This window comes from Dipodomys ordii, unplaced genomic scaffold (genome assembly GCF_000151885.1).
Source record: "Dipodomys ordii isolate 6190 unplaced genomic scaffold, Dord_2.0 Scaffold54, whole genome shotgun sequence".
NCBI classification, from domain to species: Eukaryota; Metazoa; Chordata; class Mammalia; order Rodentia; family Heteromyidae; genus Dipodomys; species Dipodomys ordii.
In genome coordinates this window covers 3665984-3685850 of record NW_012267270.1, presented here as the reverse complement: position 1 = coordinate 3685850, position 19867 = coordinate 3665984, and the positions used below count along the sequence as shown (strand labels likewise).

Here is a 19867-nt window from a genome sequence, read left to right as displayed (position 1 = left end):
ACACACACACACGTAGTATTAAAGCTCCCACCTGAAATCTGGTACTGGCTCAAAAGTCTACAAGATTCTTATCTCCAGTTAACCACCCCCAAAATATCCAGGAGCGGAGATTCAGCTCAAGTGGTAGAGCACCAGCCTTGAGTGAGAAACCTAAGAAGAATGGTGAGCTTAAGCCCTAGTAGTGACACAAAAACAAACCAGAAAAGCATATTGTATTAGGTACATTCCTGACATGGTCACTCTTGAGCATTTTTGCTTTTAGGCTTAAATTAGTTCACTTGCTGGATTTGTGTTTATTGAGTGAGTTGATTTATTTAAAATACAAGAATATCAGCTACAACCATCAGTTTTAAGAATTTCTGATATTGAACATGGCTTTGTGGAAATTAACTGAAAATTCAAATTAATTTAGCAAATGTGAAAAATTCTAAACATCGGGCTGGGAAGGTGGCTCAGTGGTAGAGCGCTTGCCTTGCATGCCTGAGGCCCTGGGTTCGATTCCTCAGCACCACATAAGCAAAAAGAAAAAAGCCGGAAGTGGCGCTGTGGCTCAAGTGGTAGAGTGCTAGCCTTGAGCTGAAGAGCTGAGGGACAGCGCCCAGGCCCAGAGTTCAGGCCCCACGACCAGCCCCCCCCAAAAAAAAAAATTCTAAACATGAGATTAAATGTCTTAATCCCAGAATGCAATTCTAAATGGTCAAGTGAGTTGCTGATGCATAGCCATTTCAAATCATATCTTAAAATTTTCAGGTAATCTTTTCATCAGGGAAAAACCTTGGCCCATCAGTTTAACAATTCCAGAAACTCTGGTGCTTGTCCAAACTGCTTATTCTACTGTTACCATTTCTTCTTGCACAGAAATACAAACTATACTGCCTGAATTCTTTGCAAAGCTGACTTGGACTTCAGAAGAAAGCAGCTGGTTTCAGAACAAATCAGGGGTAACACCTTTCCAGATAATTTTTGAGGCAAGTTTTGTTGTGGATTTATAAATTACTGATACTTTAGTTCTTGTTTTTATGTAAATCTAATGATAGGAAATCAAAGCCTAGATCTAGATCTACAACAGTTCCAAGTTAAAGTAATATAAAGGGCCTTATACAGATGACAGAGAAGCTTCTAAAATGCTGATGTCTGTGTCCTATTCCAAGAGATGTCATATAATAGATTCAAGAGTTGTATTAGTCAGCTGGGGAAGCTGTACAATATACCACAGACCAGATAATTTAGACAACAGAGATTTATTTTCTTTTAGTACTGTAGGCTAAGAAGTCAATGATTAAGATTCTGTCAGGGCCAGGCATGATGGCTTTAGCCTGTAGTCCCATCATTTGGGATGCTAAGGTAGGTGTATCCTTCAAGCCCAGGCATGTAAAACCAACTTGGGCAACATAAGGAGACCCTGTCTCAAAAATTATAAAAAGGGGGCTGGGAAGGTGGCTCAGTGGTAGAGTGCTTGCCTTGCATGCATAAGGCCCTGGGTTTGATTCCTCAGCACCACATAAGCAAAAAGAAAAAAAGCTGGAAGTGGCACTGTGGCTCAAGTGGTAGAGCGCTAGCCTTGAGCTGAAGAGCTGAGGGACAGCACCCAGGCTCAGAGTTCAGGCCCTACGACCAAACCCCCCCCCAATAAAACCCCAGAAACAAACAAAAAATTATAAAAAAGGGTGCTATCAGACATGCTTTCTGTTCCTGGCTTTCAGACAGCTATCTTGTCATGGTATCCTGACATGCCTTGTCTCAGTGGATATATAAAGAGAGATCTCTATGTGAAGAAACACTCTGATACCTTAATTAATTCCAAATCACCCATGTGATTAATTTCTAAACACATGGGTATTTAGGGTTTCCATACATGGATTTTGAGGGACATAGTTCAATCAGTAGCTTTGGAGTATTTAAAAGTCTTTATTCTTTATGTGCAGCTGAGAACCACTAAAGTAAATCACTTGACACAATAAAAGTTGATTATTTTTCAGCATAGATCCTATTTGGGTGGATTTTTGATTTCCTGATTGTTTTATTTTTTTTGTAGTCTAGGTTTACAAGATTGGCAGTGAGTTCTCCATTCTCTTTAGCTACTTTATGGTCCCCTGTCTTTCCTTCCTTGGTATTAGTGGGGATGTAAACAATTGGAATGTTTAAAAGAAAAAAACTGAATTGAAATGAGTTAACCACTGTCCCAGAAAGCACTTGGGTATACTTTATCCATGCTCCTTCTGAAAGAAATGGTTAAAATAATCAGAACAACAAGTAGCCCCTGGCTGTGCCTTATCTTCTTTAGGAGAATGGGAGGTAAACAGTCTAGAGCAATTAGTGGTTAGTCGGCTCTGAAACTACTAATGTCAAGAAGCCATTAAAAATGTGTTTTTAGTGAACCAAGGAAAGCAATTCTAGGAAATGAGATGGTGTGTTTTAGCCAGTTTGAGCAAGCCATGATAATTCATATACCTCACATTTACAAATAATAAGCCTCCAGACAAGTCTGTGAACTGGACAAGGTAGGAATCATAATCTCATTCTACAGATAATAAAATCGAGATTCAGAGAATCTGACTGACTTCTCAGTGTCATCTGAAAGTTAATTGGCAGAAGTAGAACTTGAGCCAGTTTGGCACCTATTGTTCGATATAATTTCAGTATTTATTCTGAAACCTGTGTGTGTTCAAGTCAGTTCAAGGGAAAGATAGGAAGATTCATGGATAAACAAACATAATACAATGTGCTGTATATCACAACATAAGTAAGTATTGAGTGACATCAAAGTATAAAGGAAGGGCATCTGACATAATGGGAAAGGTTCAAGGTCTAGAGATCTTAATGGGACTGAAAAATGGATTTGAAGATGAGGAAGTTATTGTGTAAATGATAAAATTTTCCATTTTTAACCTTATTTCAAAAGTAATATTTCCCTAAAATAAAAAACCTCCAAGTGTGGCCAAAGCAGATATTCAGAACACAAATAATTTAAACTATCAAGAAAAAAGTTTGTTAGCAGTTGAGAGGCGGTTCAGGTGCCAGACCCTGGGTTCACACTCCAGTAATGTCAAAAGAAAAACAAAAACCCTCTTTGGTATACACCCTCTTTTATTACTGTTAGCCCAGAAACCTCCTCACTCATAAGCTTAACATGCTCTTTCCCTAGGCAACACTAGGCCCGTGTAGTAAAGGCAGCAAATGATTAGCCCCTACCCTCTTTCCCTGAGAGATCACTGGTTTGGGATAGCTATGACCATATAAGGCAGGGTGATCCCCCAAATCCCGGAGGTTATAAAAGGTCACCTGAGACAATAGCAGGCACTTCTCCCTTCCCCTCACCTGTGAGAAGGGGTCTTGCTGATCCTTTTACTGGCAATAAACCTTTATATCTGCTTGGTTTTCTGGCAGAGTCTAATTTACTCTAACAATTACAGTGGAACATTTCAATTTAAGGTTTTCAGAATGGACTAGTTCCAAACTATGGTCATAGAAATTGTTAGCTGAAAACAAATGGAAGTCAAGTAGTTGTCATTGAAGAGGTCAGGAAACTATGAGACTAAGTTGTTACTTGGGCTGATCATCTACTTGGTAAGCAAGCCTGCCTGCCTGCTTGCTTGCTTGCTTGCTTGCTTGCTTCCTTTCTTCTTTCCTCTTTTCCTTCCTTCCTTCCTTCCTTCCTTTCTTTCCTTCCTTTTCTCCTTAGGCAAGCCTTCCTTCCTGCCTTTCCTCCCTCCTCTCCCATGTAGTGAAATATGCCTCATATTTCAGCCACTTAGAAGGTAGAGGCAGGAAGATCATCAGTTCAAGGCCAACTCAGGCAAAGGTAGTCAGATGCTATCTCAAAAATGAAATTTAAAGCCTGATGCCAGTGGCTCACACGTGTAATCCTAGCTACTCAGGAGGTTGAGATCTGAAAATTACAGTTCAAAACCAGTCTGGGTAGAAAAGTCCCCATGAAACTTATCTCCAATTAAGCTCTCAAAAACTCAAAGTAGCGGTGTGATTCAAAGTGGTAGAGTGCTAGCCTTGAGCAAAAGAGCTCATGGACAGCACCCACGCCCTGAGTATCAAGCCCTATGACCACAAAAATAAATAAATAATAAAAACACAAAGAGGGAAAAAAGAAAATAAATAACCACTCTTCCTTCTCTTTCCTTTCATGCTGGCAATCAAATCCATGGCCTTGTGTATGCTAGACTGGCACTCTAGCTCTAAGAAATTACTCCAGTTCCTTTAGTCATCTACTTGGATATAAACATCAGACTTGTAGAGGGAAACTGATCTTGGTTTGTGACCTGGAGTTAGTGTTGTAAATGAGAAGTGGAAGAATAGTGTAATCATCAAAACATCTCTTCTGTTACCTCTCATTGTCTCTAATATATATATATTTTGGGTCTGGTCATGGGGCCTGAACTCTGGGCCTGGGCGCTGTCCCTCAGCTCTTCAACTCAAGGCTAGCGCTCTACCACTTGAGCCACAGCACTACTTCGGTTTTTTTCTTTTTTGCTTATGTGGTGCTGAGGAATCGAACCCAGGCCTCATACATGCAAGGCAAGCGCTCTACCACTGAGCCACCTTCCCAGCCCCTCTAATATTATGTAACTATTCAAACAATAGTGGCCAGTTCCAGGTATTGTACCCAGGATCTTGCACACCCTAGGCAAATGTTCCATTACTTGAGCCATGCCTCTCCCAGCCCTTTTTGCTTTTTGGTCTGAGACCAGGACTTGACTTGGTACCTGATGCTCTTGCTTATTGGCTAGTGTTCCACCAACTGAGCCATTCCTCTAACCTCAAGGGTTGGTTATTTCTTTTCTTTTTTTCCCTTTTTGTTTTTAAATTTTATTTTTGAGACAGTATCTGACTACCTTTTCCTGGGTTTGCCCTTGAACTGGTGATCTTGCTGCCTCTGCCTCCTAAGTAGCTGGAATTTCAGGCATGTTTCACTACACCTGGCCTTTAAAAGATATATGCATGGGCTGGGAAGGAGGCTCAGTGGTAGAGCACTTGCCTTGCATGCTCAAGGCCCTGGGTTCGATTCCTTAGCACCACATAAGCAAAAAGAAAAAAGCCGGAAGTGGCTCTGTGGCTCAAGCGGTAGAGCGCTAGCCTTGAGCTGAAGAGCTGAGGGACAGCGCCCAGGCCCTGAGTTCAGGCCCCACGACCGGACCCCCCCCCAAAAAAGATATATGCATATATATATATATATATACACACACACACACACAATTGCATGTATGCATGCACATACATGCTTGTGCCTATACCAGGATTTGAACTCAGGGTCTCAGGCTCTCATTTAGCTTTTTTGCTCATTGTTGGCACTCTGCCACTTGAACCACACTTCCAGTCAGGATTTTTGCTGGTAATTAGAGATAGAGTCTTGTAGACTTTTCTGTCCTGCCTGGCTTTGAACCTCAACTATCATGTTTCAGCTTCCTGTGTAATTAGCATTTACGCGTATGAGCCACCACTGCCTAGCTGAAAGATACTTGAATAAAGAGAGTGAGAGAGGAAAAAGGAGAGATTGCAGCAAAATATATATATATATATATACACACCATTTAGCAGAAGGGTCAAGCAGCAAGATTCATAGCAAAATTATTTTAATGGAGACATCTATAAAAAAATAGCTATAGTAAATGATTCACTTACTTGAGTATGTAAGAAAATCAGTTTGAGTTGAAACCCCTTTGTCCAAGTCTTGAGAATGATTTTTTTTTTCAGTCCTGGGGCTTGAACTCAGGGTCTGGGCATTGTTCCTGAGCTTCTTTTGCTCAAGGCTAGCACTCTACCACTTGAGCCACAGAACCATTTCCAACTTTTTCTGTTTATGTGATACTAAGGAATTGAACCCAGGGCTTCATGTATTCTAGACAAGCACTCTACCACTGAGCCACATTCCCAGCCCCAAGAATGATTTTTAAAAAAAACTTTTTTTGGTCAGTCATGAGGCTTAAACTCTGGGCCTGGGTGCTGTCCCTCAGCTCTTCAGCTCAAGGCAAGCACTCTACCTCTTGAGCCACAGTGCCACTTCTGGTTTTCTGGTGGTTAATTGGAGATAAGAGTCTCATGGGCTTTCCTTCCCCGGGCTGCTTTTAACTATGATCCTCAGATGTCAGCCTCCGGATTATAAGTGTGAGCCACTGGCGCCTGGCTTGAGAATGATTTTTTTTTAGACACTAGGGCCAAGGGAGGATAAGGAAAATCTCATTTAGGAAAGAGATGCTGGCTTTTTGTTTTTTTTTTTTTGGGTCCGGTCATGGGGCTTGAACTCTGGGCCTGGGTGCTGTCCCTCAGCTCTTCAGCTCAAGGCTAGCGCTCTACCACTTGAGCCACAGTGACACTTTTGGCTTTTTTCTTTTTGCTTATGTTGTGCTGAGGAATGGAACCCAGGGCCTCATGCATGCAAGGCAAGCACTCTACCACTGAGCCACCTTCCCAGCCCTGACTTTTTGTCTATGTTCAGTGTTTGAGTCTTATATCTAAGGATTCATTAATCTATGTAACATGTCCCACCAAAAAAAATCTGATTTTACAAGCTCTTCTTAACAATCTTATCCAGTCTTAAGTGATAAAATGAATGTAGATATTCATATACACAAGCATCCATATGAATAAACCTCTCTGTCTTTTTGTTTACCTATCTATTAATCTCTAGGAGGGAGAAGAGAAAGGGAAAGATTGAAACTCTCCTCTGGCATAGGGTCCATGACTGCATCAGTTCATGTTTGTAAATAAACTTCTAGCATCTACTCACACTTATTTTTTTAGGATGAAGGTAAAACCACACAATTAAATGATGACTTCTGTTGTCTAGGTTTGCTAGCATCAATTTTCTCCCCATAAAAACAGGTTAGTAAGTTAACTGCTTCTGTAGGTGTGCCAGGCTGAGGTATTGGGTTTCTATCACAGAACTAAAAAGTACTCTCCCTCTCTCTTCTTTGAGTAAAAGGGACTTTTGCTTTGTATTACCTGTTCTCTGCTAATCTGACAGGTTATATGATCCTAGGTCTGAGGTGCCAATCCTTTTTTTATGTTCCTTTAGATATCTAAATTGTGGGGAAGGTGGCTCAGTAGTAGAGTGCTTGCCTTGCATGCATGAGGCCCTGGGTTCGATTCCTCAGCACCACATAAGCAAAAAGAAAAAAAAGCCAGAAGTGGTGCTGTGGCTCAAGTGGTAGAGCACTAGCCTTGAGCTGAAGAGCTGAGGGACAGCGCTCAGGCCGAGTTCAGGCCCCACGACCGGACCCCCCCCAAAAAAAAAAAGATATCTAAATTGTAAAACTTTATACATTGGCATATGAATGATTTGGCTTTCTCTCCTAAAGAATTATGAATCTTCTAGTTTACAGATTGTCTTATTTATCTCTGTAGGTCTAGATATACATAACAAACTACAGTAGTATTTTATGAGTGAATAAATGCATATATTGAGTAGTCATACACAAACATCACCAGTCTCCATAAAGAATGATTGCTGGGCATGGTAGTACATACTTGTTATCCCAACTACTTTGATAGAAGTAAGAGGATCTTGAGTTTGAGTCCAGCAAGACTCTTTTTTCTTTTCTCCCCTCCCCCCACGAACTCCCCCCTCCCCCCGCTGGAAGATTTTGAGTTTTATAGCAATCTGTATTGTATAGAACCGGGGGCCCAGCCTGGCTTGGTCCCTCACCTGCCCCTCGCTGGGCAAGACTCTATTTTAAGTGGTAGAACACTTGCCTAGCATGTACATAGCCCTAGATTTAATCCCCAGTACCAACAAGAGAAAAAAAAGATAGACTATATATATTGGTCTGCTCTCCAATTAGCTAGTGATAGGAACAGAGATGAATGTTATTGGAGGGGCAGCACACATGGTGGAATGTTAACTTTGAAGTTAGATATGGGTTTGATTCCCAGTGCTGGCACTTAACTAGCTGTATGAGATGGGACAAATTGACTAGCTCTGTGTGTGTTACGCAGGTGACACAGGTGTTCAGTAAATGAGATTTGTCATTGTTATTAGTATAGCTCCTCTTTCAGAGCTGCTCAATGAACCTATTTTGTTGCTTTACTGTTATGTATAATTAGAGCTCCTGATGATATACCCTGTAATCACCAAGGTTACAGAGATTTGAAACTATTCCAAGAAGTTGTTTGGAAAGTGTCAAGTACAGAAAATGCCTTTAGAATACCAGAGCTCTTTTCTACTGTTTAAACATTTTATACTAAAAAAAAAAAAATTGAAGAAGAAGCTGAGTGCTGATGGTGAGTGCCTGTAATTCTAGCTATTTCTGAAGCTAAGAATGGGAGGATCATGGTTCCAGGCAGACTGGACAGAAAACTCCATGAGCCTCCATTTCAACAGAGGGAGATAAATGTGCGCCTGTCATCTCAGCTATAGCAGGAAATATAAACTAGGAGGATCTTGGCTTAGGCACACACTCAGGCAGGAAGCAAGAAAGTATGACACACTCATCAAGATATATTGTACCACAGATTGATGTGTTAAATTGAAACCCCTTTGTACAGCTCTTTGAAGTGATAGCTGTTTCAATTCCCCTTTTGTATTCTTTTCTCATTCTCAAAGATGTTTCTCCTTGGATATCTTTTTTTTTGGTGCCAGTACTGGGGCTTGAACTCAAGGCCTGGGTGCTGTACCTTGGCTTTTTTACTCAAGGCTGGTGCTCTACCACTTGAGCCACAGCTTCTTGGTGGTTAACTGGAATGAGTCTCACACATTTTCCTGCTTGCCTGGCTTCAAACTGTGATCCTCAGATTTCAGCCTCGTGAGTAATTAGGATTACCCAACTTCCTTAGAGGTCTTTCAAAGCATTTTAAAGAACAGGTACTTTTAGCTGGGCACCGGTGGCTCACGCCTATAATCCTAGCTACTCAAGAGGCTGAGATCTGAGAATCGTGGTTCAAAACCAGCCCGGGGAAGGAAAGACCGTGAGACTCCTATCTCCAATAAACCACCAGAAAACCGGAAGTGGCGCTGTAGCTCAAGTGGTAGAGCACTGCCGTGAGCTGAAGAGCTGAGGGACAGTGCCCAGGCCCAGAGTTCAAGCCCCATGACTGACAAAAAACAAACAAACAAAAAAAAAGAATAGGTACTTTTATAGGAACGAATATCTGTTTGATTCATTTGTGATTTGGGGTTTGCATACATCTGGTAGGTGTTTTTGCTGTGTTGTTACAGGTGGTTGAAAAGTCCAGAACTTTGATGAGAGATTGTCTAGTTATAAAGCACTTTTTACGTAAAATCATTATGGTACACCACCAGGTAAGTTGCTCTTTCTCTTTCTCTTTTCCTCTTTTTTTTTTTTTTGATAGTCTATAGTTTAGCCTGACATAATTTAAGTTTAACATTTGAAGATTAAATACTATCACTTAAGTTGCTCTTTTGTATATCAGTGCTTCTCTTGTGAGCAGGTGCCTCACACCTGTAATCATAGCTACTCAGGAGGCTGAGATCTGAGGATCACAGTTCAAAGCCAGCCTGAGCAGGATAGTCCATGAGACTCTTATCTCCAATTAGCTACCAGAAAACCAGAAGTGACACTGTGGCTCAAGTGGTAGAGCGCTTACCTTGAGCTGAAGAGCTGAGGGACAGCGCCCAGGCCCAGAGCTTAATTACCATGACCAACTACATAAGTTAATTAATTAATAAATTAAAAATATGCTTTTCCTCCAGATTCATCCATATTGTTGTAAACAATAGATTTTTAAGGCTGTACAGTATCCTATTGTGTATAAATTTAATTTTCTTCATCCATTCTTGAGCCAGGCACAGAAAGATAAATACTCATGATCTCACCTATGTGTGAATCTAAAAAGGTTTAACTTAAAGTAGAGAATTAAATGGTTTCCAGAACTGTTGGATGATGGGGAAAGAAGGAATAGACTCATAGGGTAGAATTAATTGAGAAAGGAATAGTATGTTGGAGATCTATTGCTGTTCTGCAACAACCTAATCCTAGTGTATGAGAGTGGGCTCCAAGGTGTTAGAAAATGAAGGAGAAGCTGACAGATCTAAGACTATACAGAGTGCAACTTATGGGGGATTTGCCAGTTAAAATAATATTAATTTAAAAGTAAAGAGTATCTTTTTCTTCAGGGGGTAGATATGTAATCTAATGGCTTAGGTAAAATCTTACACTTCACTAATTGTTTTGCAGATCAGGTTTAATTTCATTGTAAAGGTAAACGGGGTTGTCTCCACAGAGATCTTTGGGTAAGTCTGTAAACCCATGACTTCAGATGAGGCTGTGGCTCTGCAGTGTTTCTCGGGCATGATTTCCTATTTCCAGTTGTCTCACAGTTTGACTTTTTGTTTTGTTTTGTTTTTGTCAGTCACAGGACTTGAATTCTGGGTATAGGCACTGTCCCTGAGCCCTTCAGCTCAAGGCTAGTGCTCTACCACTTAAGCCACAGTGCCATTTCTAGTTGGTGGTTAATTGGAGATAATAGTCTCACGGACTTTCCTGCCCAGGTTGGCTTTGAACCATGATCCTCAGATCTCAGCCTCCTGAGTAGCTAGGATTACAAATGTGAGCCACCAGTGCTCGGCTTCAGTTTGACTTCTTGACTCAAAGTCACTGTAAAACTAATCTTATGGAGGCTGGGAAGGTGGCTCAGTGGTAGAGTGCTTGCCTTGCATGCCTGAGGCCCTGGGTTCGATTCCTCAGCACCACATAAGCAAAAAAAGAAAAAAAAAGCTGGAAGTGGCACTGTGGCTCAAGTGGTAGAGCGCTAGCCTTGAGCTGAAGAGCTGAGGGACAGCGCCCAGGCCGAGTTCAGGCCCCACGATCGGACCAAAAAAAAAAAAACAAAAACAAAACTAATCTTATGAAATCCTCATATTTTCAAATTCTTTTTTTTTTTTTGTTTGGGTCCAGTCGTGGGGCCTGAACTCTGGGTCTGGGTGCTGTCCCTCAGCTCTTCAGCTCAAGGCTAGCACTCTACCACTTGAGCCACAGCGCCACTTCCAGCTTTTTTCTTTTTTCTTATGTGGTGCTGAGGAATCGAACCCAGGGCCTCAGTCATGCAAGGCAAGCGCTCTACCACTGAGCCACCTTCCCAGCCCCTCAAATTCTTTTAATGAGTGGATTCATCTAAACCTTTTCATGTCTTTCACTTTTATTAGAACTGGTAAAATTCAAAATAATGCCATTTTCCTTTTAGTTATTGGGTTACTGATTTATGGTAAGCTCCTTGGTGGTAGAAATCATAGGCCAAGTTTTGTATCAAGCAGACCTTGATGGGAGAGATGGCTTAGCTTTCTTTTGTTTTGCAGGCTGGAGAATGAACCAATTTTGAACCTGTGGAATGGAATTGCTCTTGTGGTAAACAGTCAGCATTATGTGAGGTGAAAGCAAAAGCATTGCTGTCCTTTTGATGTTGTGTTCTCCTGTTAAAAGTATGGGTAGCAGTTAGAATTGGTTTCCCTTGAATTTCTTTTCTTTTTTGAAACAGTCTCATTATGTTGCCTAGGCTAGTGTCAAAGTCCTGGCTTCAGCTTTCCAAGAAACAGGGGCTGTAATAGCTGGGGCTACAGATATGCTGTATCATGCCCAGATGTTTTTGTCATTTCTTTCTTTTGGGGGAAGAGTATTTCTTAGGGCATCACACTTGCTGGGAAACCATTCTACCACTTGCAATACATACCTCCAGATCTTTTTGCTTACTTGATTTGGGAATAGGTTTCCTGTTTTTTGTATGGGGCTGATCTCAGACTATGATCCTCCTGATTTCTGCCTTCTGCAGTAGTTAGACTTACAGACATGTGCCACCACACTCAGCCCTACCTTTACCATTTCTAAGAGATTTAAGCCTCTCTAAAAGAATAGTAGAAGTAAAGCTTTTACATCGTTTCTGTTGAAAATTTATTACTTCTGGTTCCCTGAATATTGTAATTGACCTGAGAATGTCCCTAATCTTTTTTTCCAGGCTTTATGTTCTTCAATGAATAAAATGAAACAAACTCCAAAAATTCTAATTCCATTTAAACATGAGAGGACTTGACTTTGTGGATAGGGAGATATTATGATTACAAAGGAATTTGTTGTATATTGTCTTTCATGTATCAGCCTTCTGCATTGGTTTGAAACTTATCCCTTTCCTCACTTCCACTTCCTTAATATTCTAAAAACAATATTCTAAGTCCATGGAGGAAATGATAAATTATCTAAGCAGATGGAGTTTCTGCCTTCTTTTTCCATCTAGCTACTATATCCAACTTCACTTTTGCATCCAGGAAAGGTGTACTGTATCCTAAAGTCCAACTAATTGTTTGTTTTCTTTATCTTTTTTCCCTGAGACCAAGACTAGAACTCAGGATCTGATGCTTTGGCTCACTGGCTGGCACTCTACTATCTTGAGCTATGTCTCCAACTCCTCTTGGTTTCCTTGAAGTGTTGGGTATTGAGCTGAGGGCTTGGGCATGCTAAACAAATGCTCTATCACATCCCTCAGCCCACTCTTTTTACTCTTGAGACTACCTCTTCCCTTGGCAAAGTTCTTTATTCATTAGTAAATGGTAACAAAATCCTAACCCACATCTTTCTTTCAAAATCCTGTAGTATGGACATAGTACTATATGCCTATAATCCTAGCACTCAGGAGGCTTAGGCAGGAGGATTTAGAGCTCAAGGTCAACCGAGTTATCTAGGGAAAATTCAGTTCAAAACAAAATATTTGAAAGTGGCTCTGTGGCTCAATGTGGTAAAATGCTAGCTTTGAGCAAAAGAGCTCAGGATAGCACCCAGGCAGCGTTCAAGCCCCAGGATGGACCAAAACAAACAAACAAACACACACACACACACACATACACAGAACAACAACAACAACAAAAAATCATGTAGTGTAATCCAGTCTTTACAGGTAAACAGCTCACTACCACAGCTTTACTGACAAGAATTTAAGGTAATCTATTTAGTTTTTTTTCTTTCCTTCCTTCCTTGTTGGTCATGGGGCCTGAACTCTGGGCCTGGGTACTGTCCCTCAGCTCTTCAGCTCCAGACTAGTGTTCTACCACTTGAGCTATAGTGCCACTTCCTGATTTTTCTGATTATGTGGTGCTGAGGAATAGAACCCAGGGCCTCATGAATGCAAGACAAGAACTCTACCACTGAGCCATCTTTCCAGCCCCTCTAGATTCTTTCTTGGGGGGAATGTTTCTTTTTAGTGCTCTCATCAAACAATAACCTCAGAGCCATGTAAAAGAAGGCAAGTGAGAGCAGAGTTTTAAGGACCAGGGGGTCAGTTAGGTCATTTGTGACTCATAACTCCCATTACAGAATGCTGATCTTTGAATGATCTTAGAAACTTCTGAACCTTAAAGTAGTTTAGTAGAGGAAAATCACTTTTAGGAATGAGAAAACACCATTAGAGATAGCAAAAGCTAGAGCTATGAAATACCAGTTTTCCTCTCTGTCCATTGCTGTGATTCTCTAAGTGAAATACAAGTTAGTTAAGCCAGAGAAACAACTATAGTGGCTTATGTGGTTATGTATATGTTTGAGTAGTTACAAGAAAAAAATTAACACTCTTATTAAGTAATTTCTTAAGAGGGGAAATTGTTAAATTGTTTTTTTTTAACAAGACAAAAATGTGGAACAACTGAACCCCACTGCAGCAGAATCCACCCTGTGCTAGGACATCCAGTGACACTGTTCATCCCTGACGGGGTGGTTGGTGTGGACATGGGAGAACTGATACTGACTCCAGCTGCTGCTCTGTGCCCCAGTCCAAAGGTCTTTTCCAGTCAGTTGAACAGGATTTCTTCAGTTTCCATATCCTTCTGATGACAAGTTTCATCCAGTTTAGGAAAGCTTTACATATGAATTCTTTATCTAGAAGAATGTATTAATTGTATGAATGTACATAGTCCAATGTGAAAGCTAAATTTCATAAAATTCATACATTTATGAGGGAGCTAAAAATTATAAAATGTGATACATATCTCACATGTTGTTCATATAAATCAGTATGGCCAAAAGAATGGAATGGATCGTGCAAGGAGAGATGTACTTGGGAGGCATTGGCAAAATTGAAGGCCAGTCTGAAATATACAGCATGATTTTGTTCTTGTTAGTCGTGGGGCCTGAACTTGGCCTGGGTGCTATCCCTCAGCTCTTTAGCTCAAGGCTAGTGCTCTACCATTTGAGCCTCAGTGCCACTTCTGGGTTTTTCTGCTTTTGTGGTGCTGGGGAATTGAACCCAGGGCTTCAGGCATGCAAGGCAAGCACTCTACCACTGAGGCACTTTCCCTCCTGACTTTTTTTTTAAGTAGTTGAAGATGAATATAGTGAGAGCCATACTCAAGGGTACAGTCTTTGTTCTCTGTATAACAAGAAGCCACTGGCTGCTTTAGCAGGAATATCTTGCACTATTATACAGATGGATAAGAGAGAAAAGTTAGTAATTACTATGTAAAAAGTAAATGAGCCAATCATCAGTGGTTTACATCTGTAATCTTAATTACTCAGGAGGTTGAGTTCTGAGGGTCAGAGTTTGAAGCCAGCCATTGCAAGAAATTCCTTAAAAGTCTATCTTCATGTGGCTACCAAAAAAGGCTGGAAGGTGGAGCACTAGCCTTGAGCAAAAAGGCTCAGGGACAGTGCCCAGACTCTGAGTTAAAGACCCAGGACTGGAACACATACACATGCAAAAGTAAATGAACTGGGTTAAAAACTAGAAAAGTGCCTGAATTAAAGGTGAGGTAGGGGAAGGTGGCTCAGTGGTAGAGCGCTTGCCTTGCATGCCTGAGGCCCTGGGTTCGATTCCTCAGCACCGCATAAGCAGAAAAAGCCAGAAGTGGCGCTGTGGCTCAAGCAACAGAGTGCTAGGCTTGAGCTGAAGAGCACAGGGACAGTGCCCAGGCCCAGAGTTCAAGCCCCACAACTGACAAAAAAAAAAAAAGTGAGGTAGGAGCCAGTAATTGGAGGCTCACGCCTGTAATCCTAGTTACTCAGGAGGCTAAGATCCGAGGATCAAGGTTCAAAGCCAGCCCAGGCAGAAAAGACTGTGAGACTCTTCTTTTTTTGGGGGGGGGGGTTGGGTCCAGTCGTGGGGCCTGAACTCAGGGCTTGGGCGCTGTCTCTCAGCTCTTCAGCTCAAGGCTAGCACTCTACCACTTGAGCCACAGCGCCACTTCCGGCTTTTTTCTTTTTGCTTATGTGGTACTGAGGAACCGAACCCAGGGCCTCATGCATGCAAGGCAAGCACTCTACCACTGAGCCACCTTCCCAGCCCCTGACTGTGAGACTCTTATCTCCAATAAACCACCTGAAAACTGGAAGTGGTGTGTGCTGTGGCTCAAGAGGTAGAGTGCTAGCCTTGAGCTGACGATCTGAGGGACAACACCCAGGTTCAGAGTTCAAGCCCCACGATCGACAAAAAAAAAAAAAAAAGGAGTGGATTCTAATGGTGTAAGTCCTTTGAACAATTAATTGACAGTTTAACAGAATGAATACCAGAATGCTGAAATATATCTTTCATTTTTTGTGTATAGGTACTGGTACTGGGGCTTGAGCTCTGAGCCTCTCTCTCTGGGTTCATATCTGACACTGCCTTTTAAGCCATGCCTCAACTTTCTGCTTTTTGATGATTAATTAGAAATAAGAGTCTCATGGATTTGTCTGCCTGAGCTGACTTCAAACCTTAATCCTTAGATCTCAGCCTCCTGAGTGGCTAGGCTTATAGTCATGAATCACTGGTGCCTGGCATAAGTCACTGTTTATTTTATACAAGTGAATACACAGTCATAAGAAGCTAAAATTTTGGCAGTTTTCTTTAGCAACAATACATATTCCTATATGGACCTTCAGGTCTGCCTCTGATATTGCCAAATCGAGAGCAGCTAAGCATCGCTGTCTTCAAAGACACCTCTTACTTCATTGACTGGAAGAAATACCAGTTATACATGGTGCCCAGTGTGGATCTCAATTTGGACACAGGTATATCGCTCTTTTTTTTCTTTTTGGTAAGAGATGAAGAAACCTGATGAGTATTATTAAAATGAAGGACTTATAACCACAGGTGCAAGTTTAAATAGGTAGGACCCAGTGATTTTATGGCTTGGTTGGGGCTTGGGATTAGGGATCCGTCCAAGCTCAAGAGGCCACTGAAATTAGATAAATGTACAATACAAGAAAAACCCAGGGGCTGGGCAGGTGGCTCAGTAGTAGAACGCTTGCCTTGCATGCATAAGGCCCTGGGTTCGATTCCTCAGCACCACATAAGCAAAAAGAAAAAAGCCGGAAGTGATGCTGTGGCTCAAGTGGTAGAGTGCTAGCCTTGAGCTGAAGAGCTGAGGGACAGTGTCCAGGCCCAGAGTTCAGGCCCCACAACTGGACCCACCCCCCGCAAAAAAAAGAAAAAACCAATCAGAGCCTAGCAGTTTGGGCTTTGCAGCTTGCTACTGTTTCTCCCCTGAACAACTGAGGAAGAAAAATGCTTCTAAATGAGAGGAGGAAGCATACATAAAATTACTTGGAAAAGATGAAATCATATAAATGCCACATAAAATTCATGTAGGGCCTAACAACATCTTTTTAAAAGTCAGATGGCTACTGATGGAACTCAGATAAAACTGGGAGCTAGGACTATGCAACTATGGCTGGTATCTACAAATCTTACAGTTCTGAGCATGACTGTTGATAGCTAAATCCAGAGGAATTTGGGCCCAGTCATTTGGGACTAAGGAAGATGAGCAGAAGGGAATAGGTGTTCTAGGATTGTGACTGGTATGAGAGGGTTGAAACTTTCTGGGATACAGCAGTATCTCCAGAGAATGACAGAATTTTCACCTAGGAAGTCTGCCTCCAGAGACCAGTTCTTTTTTCTTGAGTACATAGTTATTCCAAAGGATGGGAGGAGAGGAGGTAGCCTCAGATAGTGTCTCTGCATGTAAGTAGTTTTGCAAGGAAACAATATTTGATCTTAATGCCATGCCATTGAAATCTTGAATAGAAGAATGACCCAAGTGAGTTTCTAAGTGTCTTTGTATCTGTTTTGTTCATTTTTATATTCAAGACTATTGGTTTCCTCTATTTTTCTCCCAATTTACAATGTCTAAACTTGCTGAGCTGACTTTGGAAGTAAATAATGTAGAACATGTTTCCTCATGTCCCTTCTTCTCTATGGGGCAGAACAAGAATCAACATAGAGGAATCCGGTACTTCGCTGTATGGACTGCCCAGACAGTTTCTAAAGGGCCAGTCTGATAGAAAGTCACCATAACTGTTATTCAAAAATATATATCATACAATTTTGGAACTAAGAGCACATCTGGAGTCAGTCTGGCAAAGTCTGTATCTCAGTTTTACGACTTATTCATATTGGGCAAATTATTTAGCCTGTGTATACCTCTTTTCTTATCTGTAAAAAGGTCATAAAGATAGGTGTACCCAGGAATGTAGTGAAATCTAAACAGTAAAATAATAGAATTTGCAAATAATTTAATGGGATACCTGACATATTGTACAAGTTGCCTTTTTTTTTTTTTGGTCGTGGGGTTTGAACTCTGGGCCTGGGCACTGTCCCTGAGCTCTTCAGCTCAAGGCAAGTACTCTACCACTTGAGCCAACAGTGCCACTTCCAAGTTGCCTGTTATTATAAGTTAGCTGTTCACATCATTACTCCACTTAAATTTGATTTTTGCCTATTACTAGTTCTGCCTGATTTCAAAAGTTGTGCAGGAAATATATATATGTAGTATTTCCCAGTAAGTGCAAAGGAGGGCCTTTTGGTTTATTATCATTTTTTATGTTCTTCATGTGTGTTACTATTATTTGTTTCCATCATGTGTATAGAGAAGCAAATTCGGGAGTAGAACAGGATGTTTTGATTTATTTGTTTGTTCCTGTCAGTTTTGGGGCTTGAACCCTGGATCTGGGCACTGTCCCTGAGCTCTTTTGCTCATCAAGGCTAGCACTCTACCACTTTGAGCCACAGCCCCACTTCTGGTTTTCTGGTGGTTAATTGGAGGTAAGAGTTTCACAGACTTTCCTGCCTGGGCTGGCTTTGAACCACAATCCTTACATCTCAGCCTCCTGAGTAGGTGTCAGCCATCAGCACCAAAATTATTTTTGTTTTCTTAAGACAATGCATCATTGTATATCCTAGGTTGGTCTCCAGTTCTCAGTACTTTTGCTCCACGACTCCCCAGTACTGGGGCTACAAGTGTATTACCATACCCAGCTGAATGTTTCCATTTAGAGTATGGTTTTCCTACGCTGAGATCCCTCTGCTCAGAAAATATGTTGTATAGTCACCATACCTTAGAAATTTGTGTTACCTCTTGTTCTCTAGATTTGGTACTTCCAGATGTGCGTTATCAGGTTGAGTCCAGTGTGAGGAATCAGTCTCAGAAGGCAGACCCTCAGGGACCAACTCTTCTGCTTTTCCTCTTTGTGGATTTCTACAGTGGATTAACAGTCCAGCAAAAGGAAATCTGGGGTAGGTATGAGTGGGGCATCTGTTTGGGTATGCCAGATACTAAAAGAACAAAGAAAGGGCAATGTGTTTATGTCAAGAAAGGTTTTCCAGTGAAATACCTTACTTAACAAATTAAGCAAATTGTATGCCATATGGAATAGATCTGTATGTTGATGCTTTACTTAAATGATAGCATTCCCAGATTTTGACAGCCAGAACCCAGTGGACACTCCCAGAGTGCTTCCCAGGGAGTATATGTATTACCTTAGATCAGTGGCTTTCAACCTTAGTTGCACAGTAAATTACCTAGGGAACTTTTTTAAAATGTCCAAACCTACCTGGGCACCAGTGGCTCATGCCTATAATTCTAGCTACTTGGGAGACTGAGAGAATTATGTTTTGAGGCCAGTCCAGGAAGGAAAGTCTGCAAGACTCCCTTCTCAATGCAGGGAAGCTGCAACTATAGGAAGCCTAAAGTAGTCAGATTGGGGTCCAGGCACACACCTGGGCAGGAAGTGAGACTATGTTAAAAATGGCCAGCAGAAAAAGGGAGGGAGAGAATGATGGAAGGGATGGCATTGATCAAGAAGCATTGAACTTCTAATCTGACTTAGAGAATTATAACCTCTTTGTACAACTACTTAATAACAAAATAAAAATAAAAATTCTCAAAAAAATCAGCAGAAAACAGGGCTAGAAACATGGCTCAGTGGTAGAGCACTTGCCTATCAAGTTCCAGCTTTTCAGCTCAAGGCTAGTGCTCTATCTCTTGAGCCACTGCTCCACTTCCAGTTTTCTAGTGTTTTATTGGAGATAAGAGTCTCATGGATTTTCTTGCCTGGGTTGGCTGTGAACTGTGATCTTCAGATCTCAACCTCCTGAATAGCTAGGATTACAGGCGTGAACCACCGGTACCCAGCTGTAAATTTTTAAACCCCAGTACCACACCCACACCCCCACACACATGGCCCAAACCTGATTTCCCTGGACTGAAATGGGGTTTGGGTCTCTATAGGTTATTTTTTGTTGTTATTGTTGTGTGTGTGTGTGTGTGTGTGTGTGTGTTAGGAGTTAAAACCCAGGGCCTTGTGCATTGCTAAGCATGAACTCTGCTATTGAGCTACAACCTCTGGCAGTATGTAAAGATTTTGAGATGATTCTAATGTGCAGCTAGGCTTGAGAACTTTTCATTACCCTGCCACCCTTATAGGTGGGAGCAAGAAAAGTAGCCTGAGCCCGGGCTGGTGGGCAGGAAAGTCTGTGAGACTCTTATCTCCAATAAACCACTAGAAAACGGGAAGTGGCGCTGTGGCTCAAGCTGGCCTTGAGCTGAAGAGCTGAGGGATAGCGCCCAAGCCCAGAGTTCAAGCCCACCACCGACCCAAACAAAAAAAGTATGGCTGCCGGGCGCCGATGGCTCTCGCCTGTAATCTTAGCTACTCAGGAGGCTGAGATCTGA

General features: G+C 41.6%; 1 protein-coding gene across 1 annotated transcript in view; it reads left to right on the top strand.

Moving 5' to 3' along the window:
• The window catches only part of LOC105989176 (chromosome unknown open reading frame, human C11orf80), a 53688-nt gene that overhangs the window by 18304 nt on the left and 15517 nt on the right, over positions 1-19867 (top strand). Inside the window, exons 4-10 of the mRNA XM_013021030.1 lie at positions 859-968; positions 9167-9250; positions 10146-10201; positions 11264-11335; positions 13571-13760; positions 15776-15926; positions 18283-18429. Coding sequence (XP_012876484.1) covers positions 859-968; positions 9167-9250; positions 10146-10201; positions 11264-11335; positions 13571-13760; positions 15776-15926; positions 18283-18429 — 810 coding nt within the window. The remainder of the gene's footprint in view (positions 1-858; positions 969-9166; positions 9251-10145; positions 10202-11263; positions 11336-13570; positions 13761-15775; positions 15927-18282; positions 18430-19867) is intronic.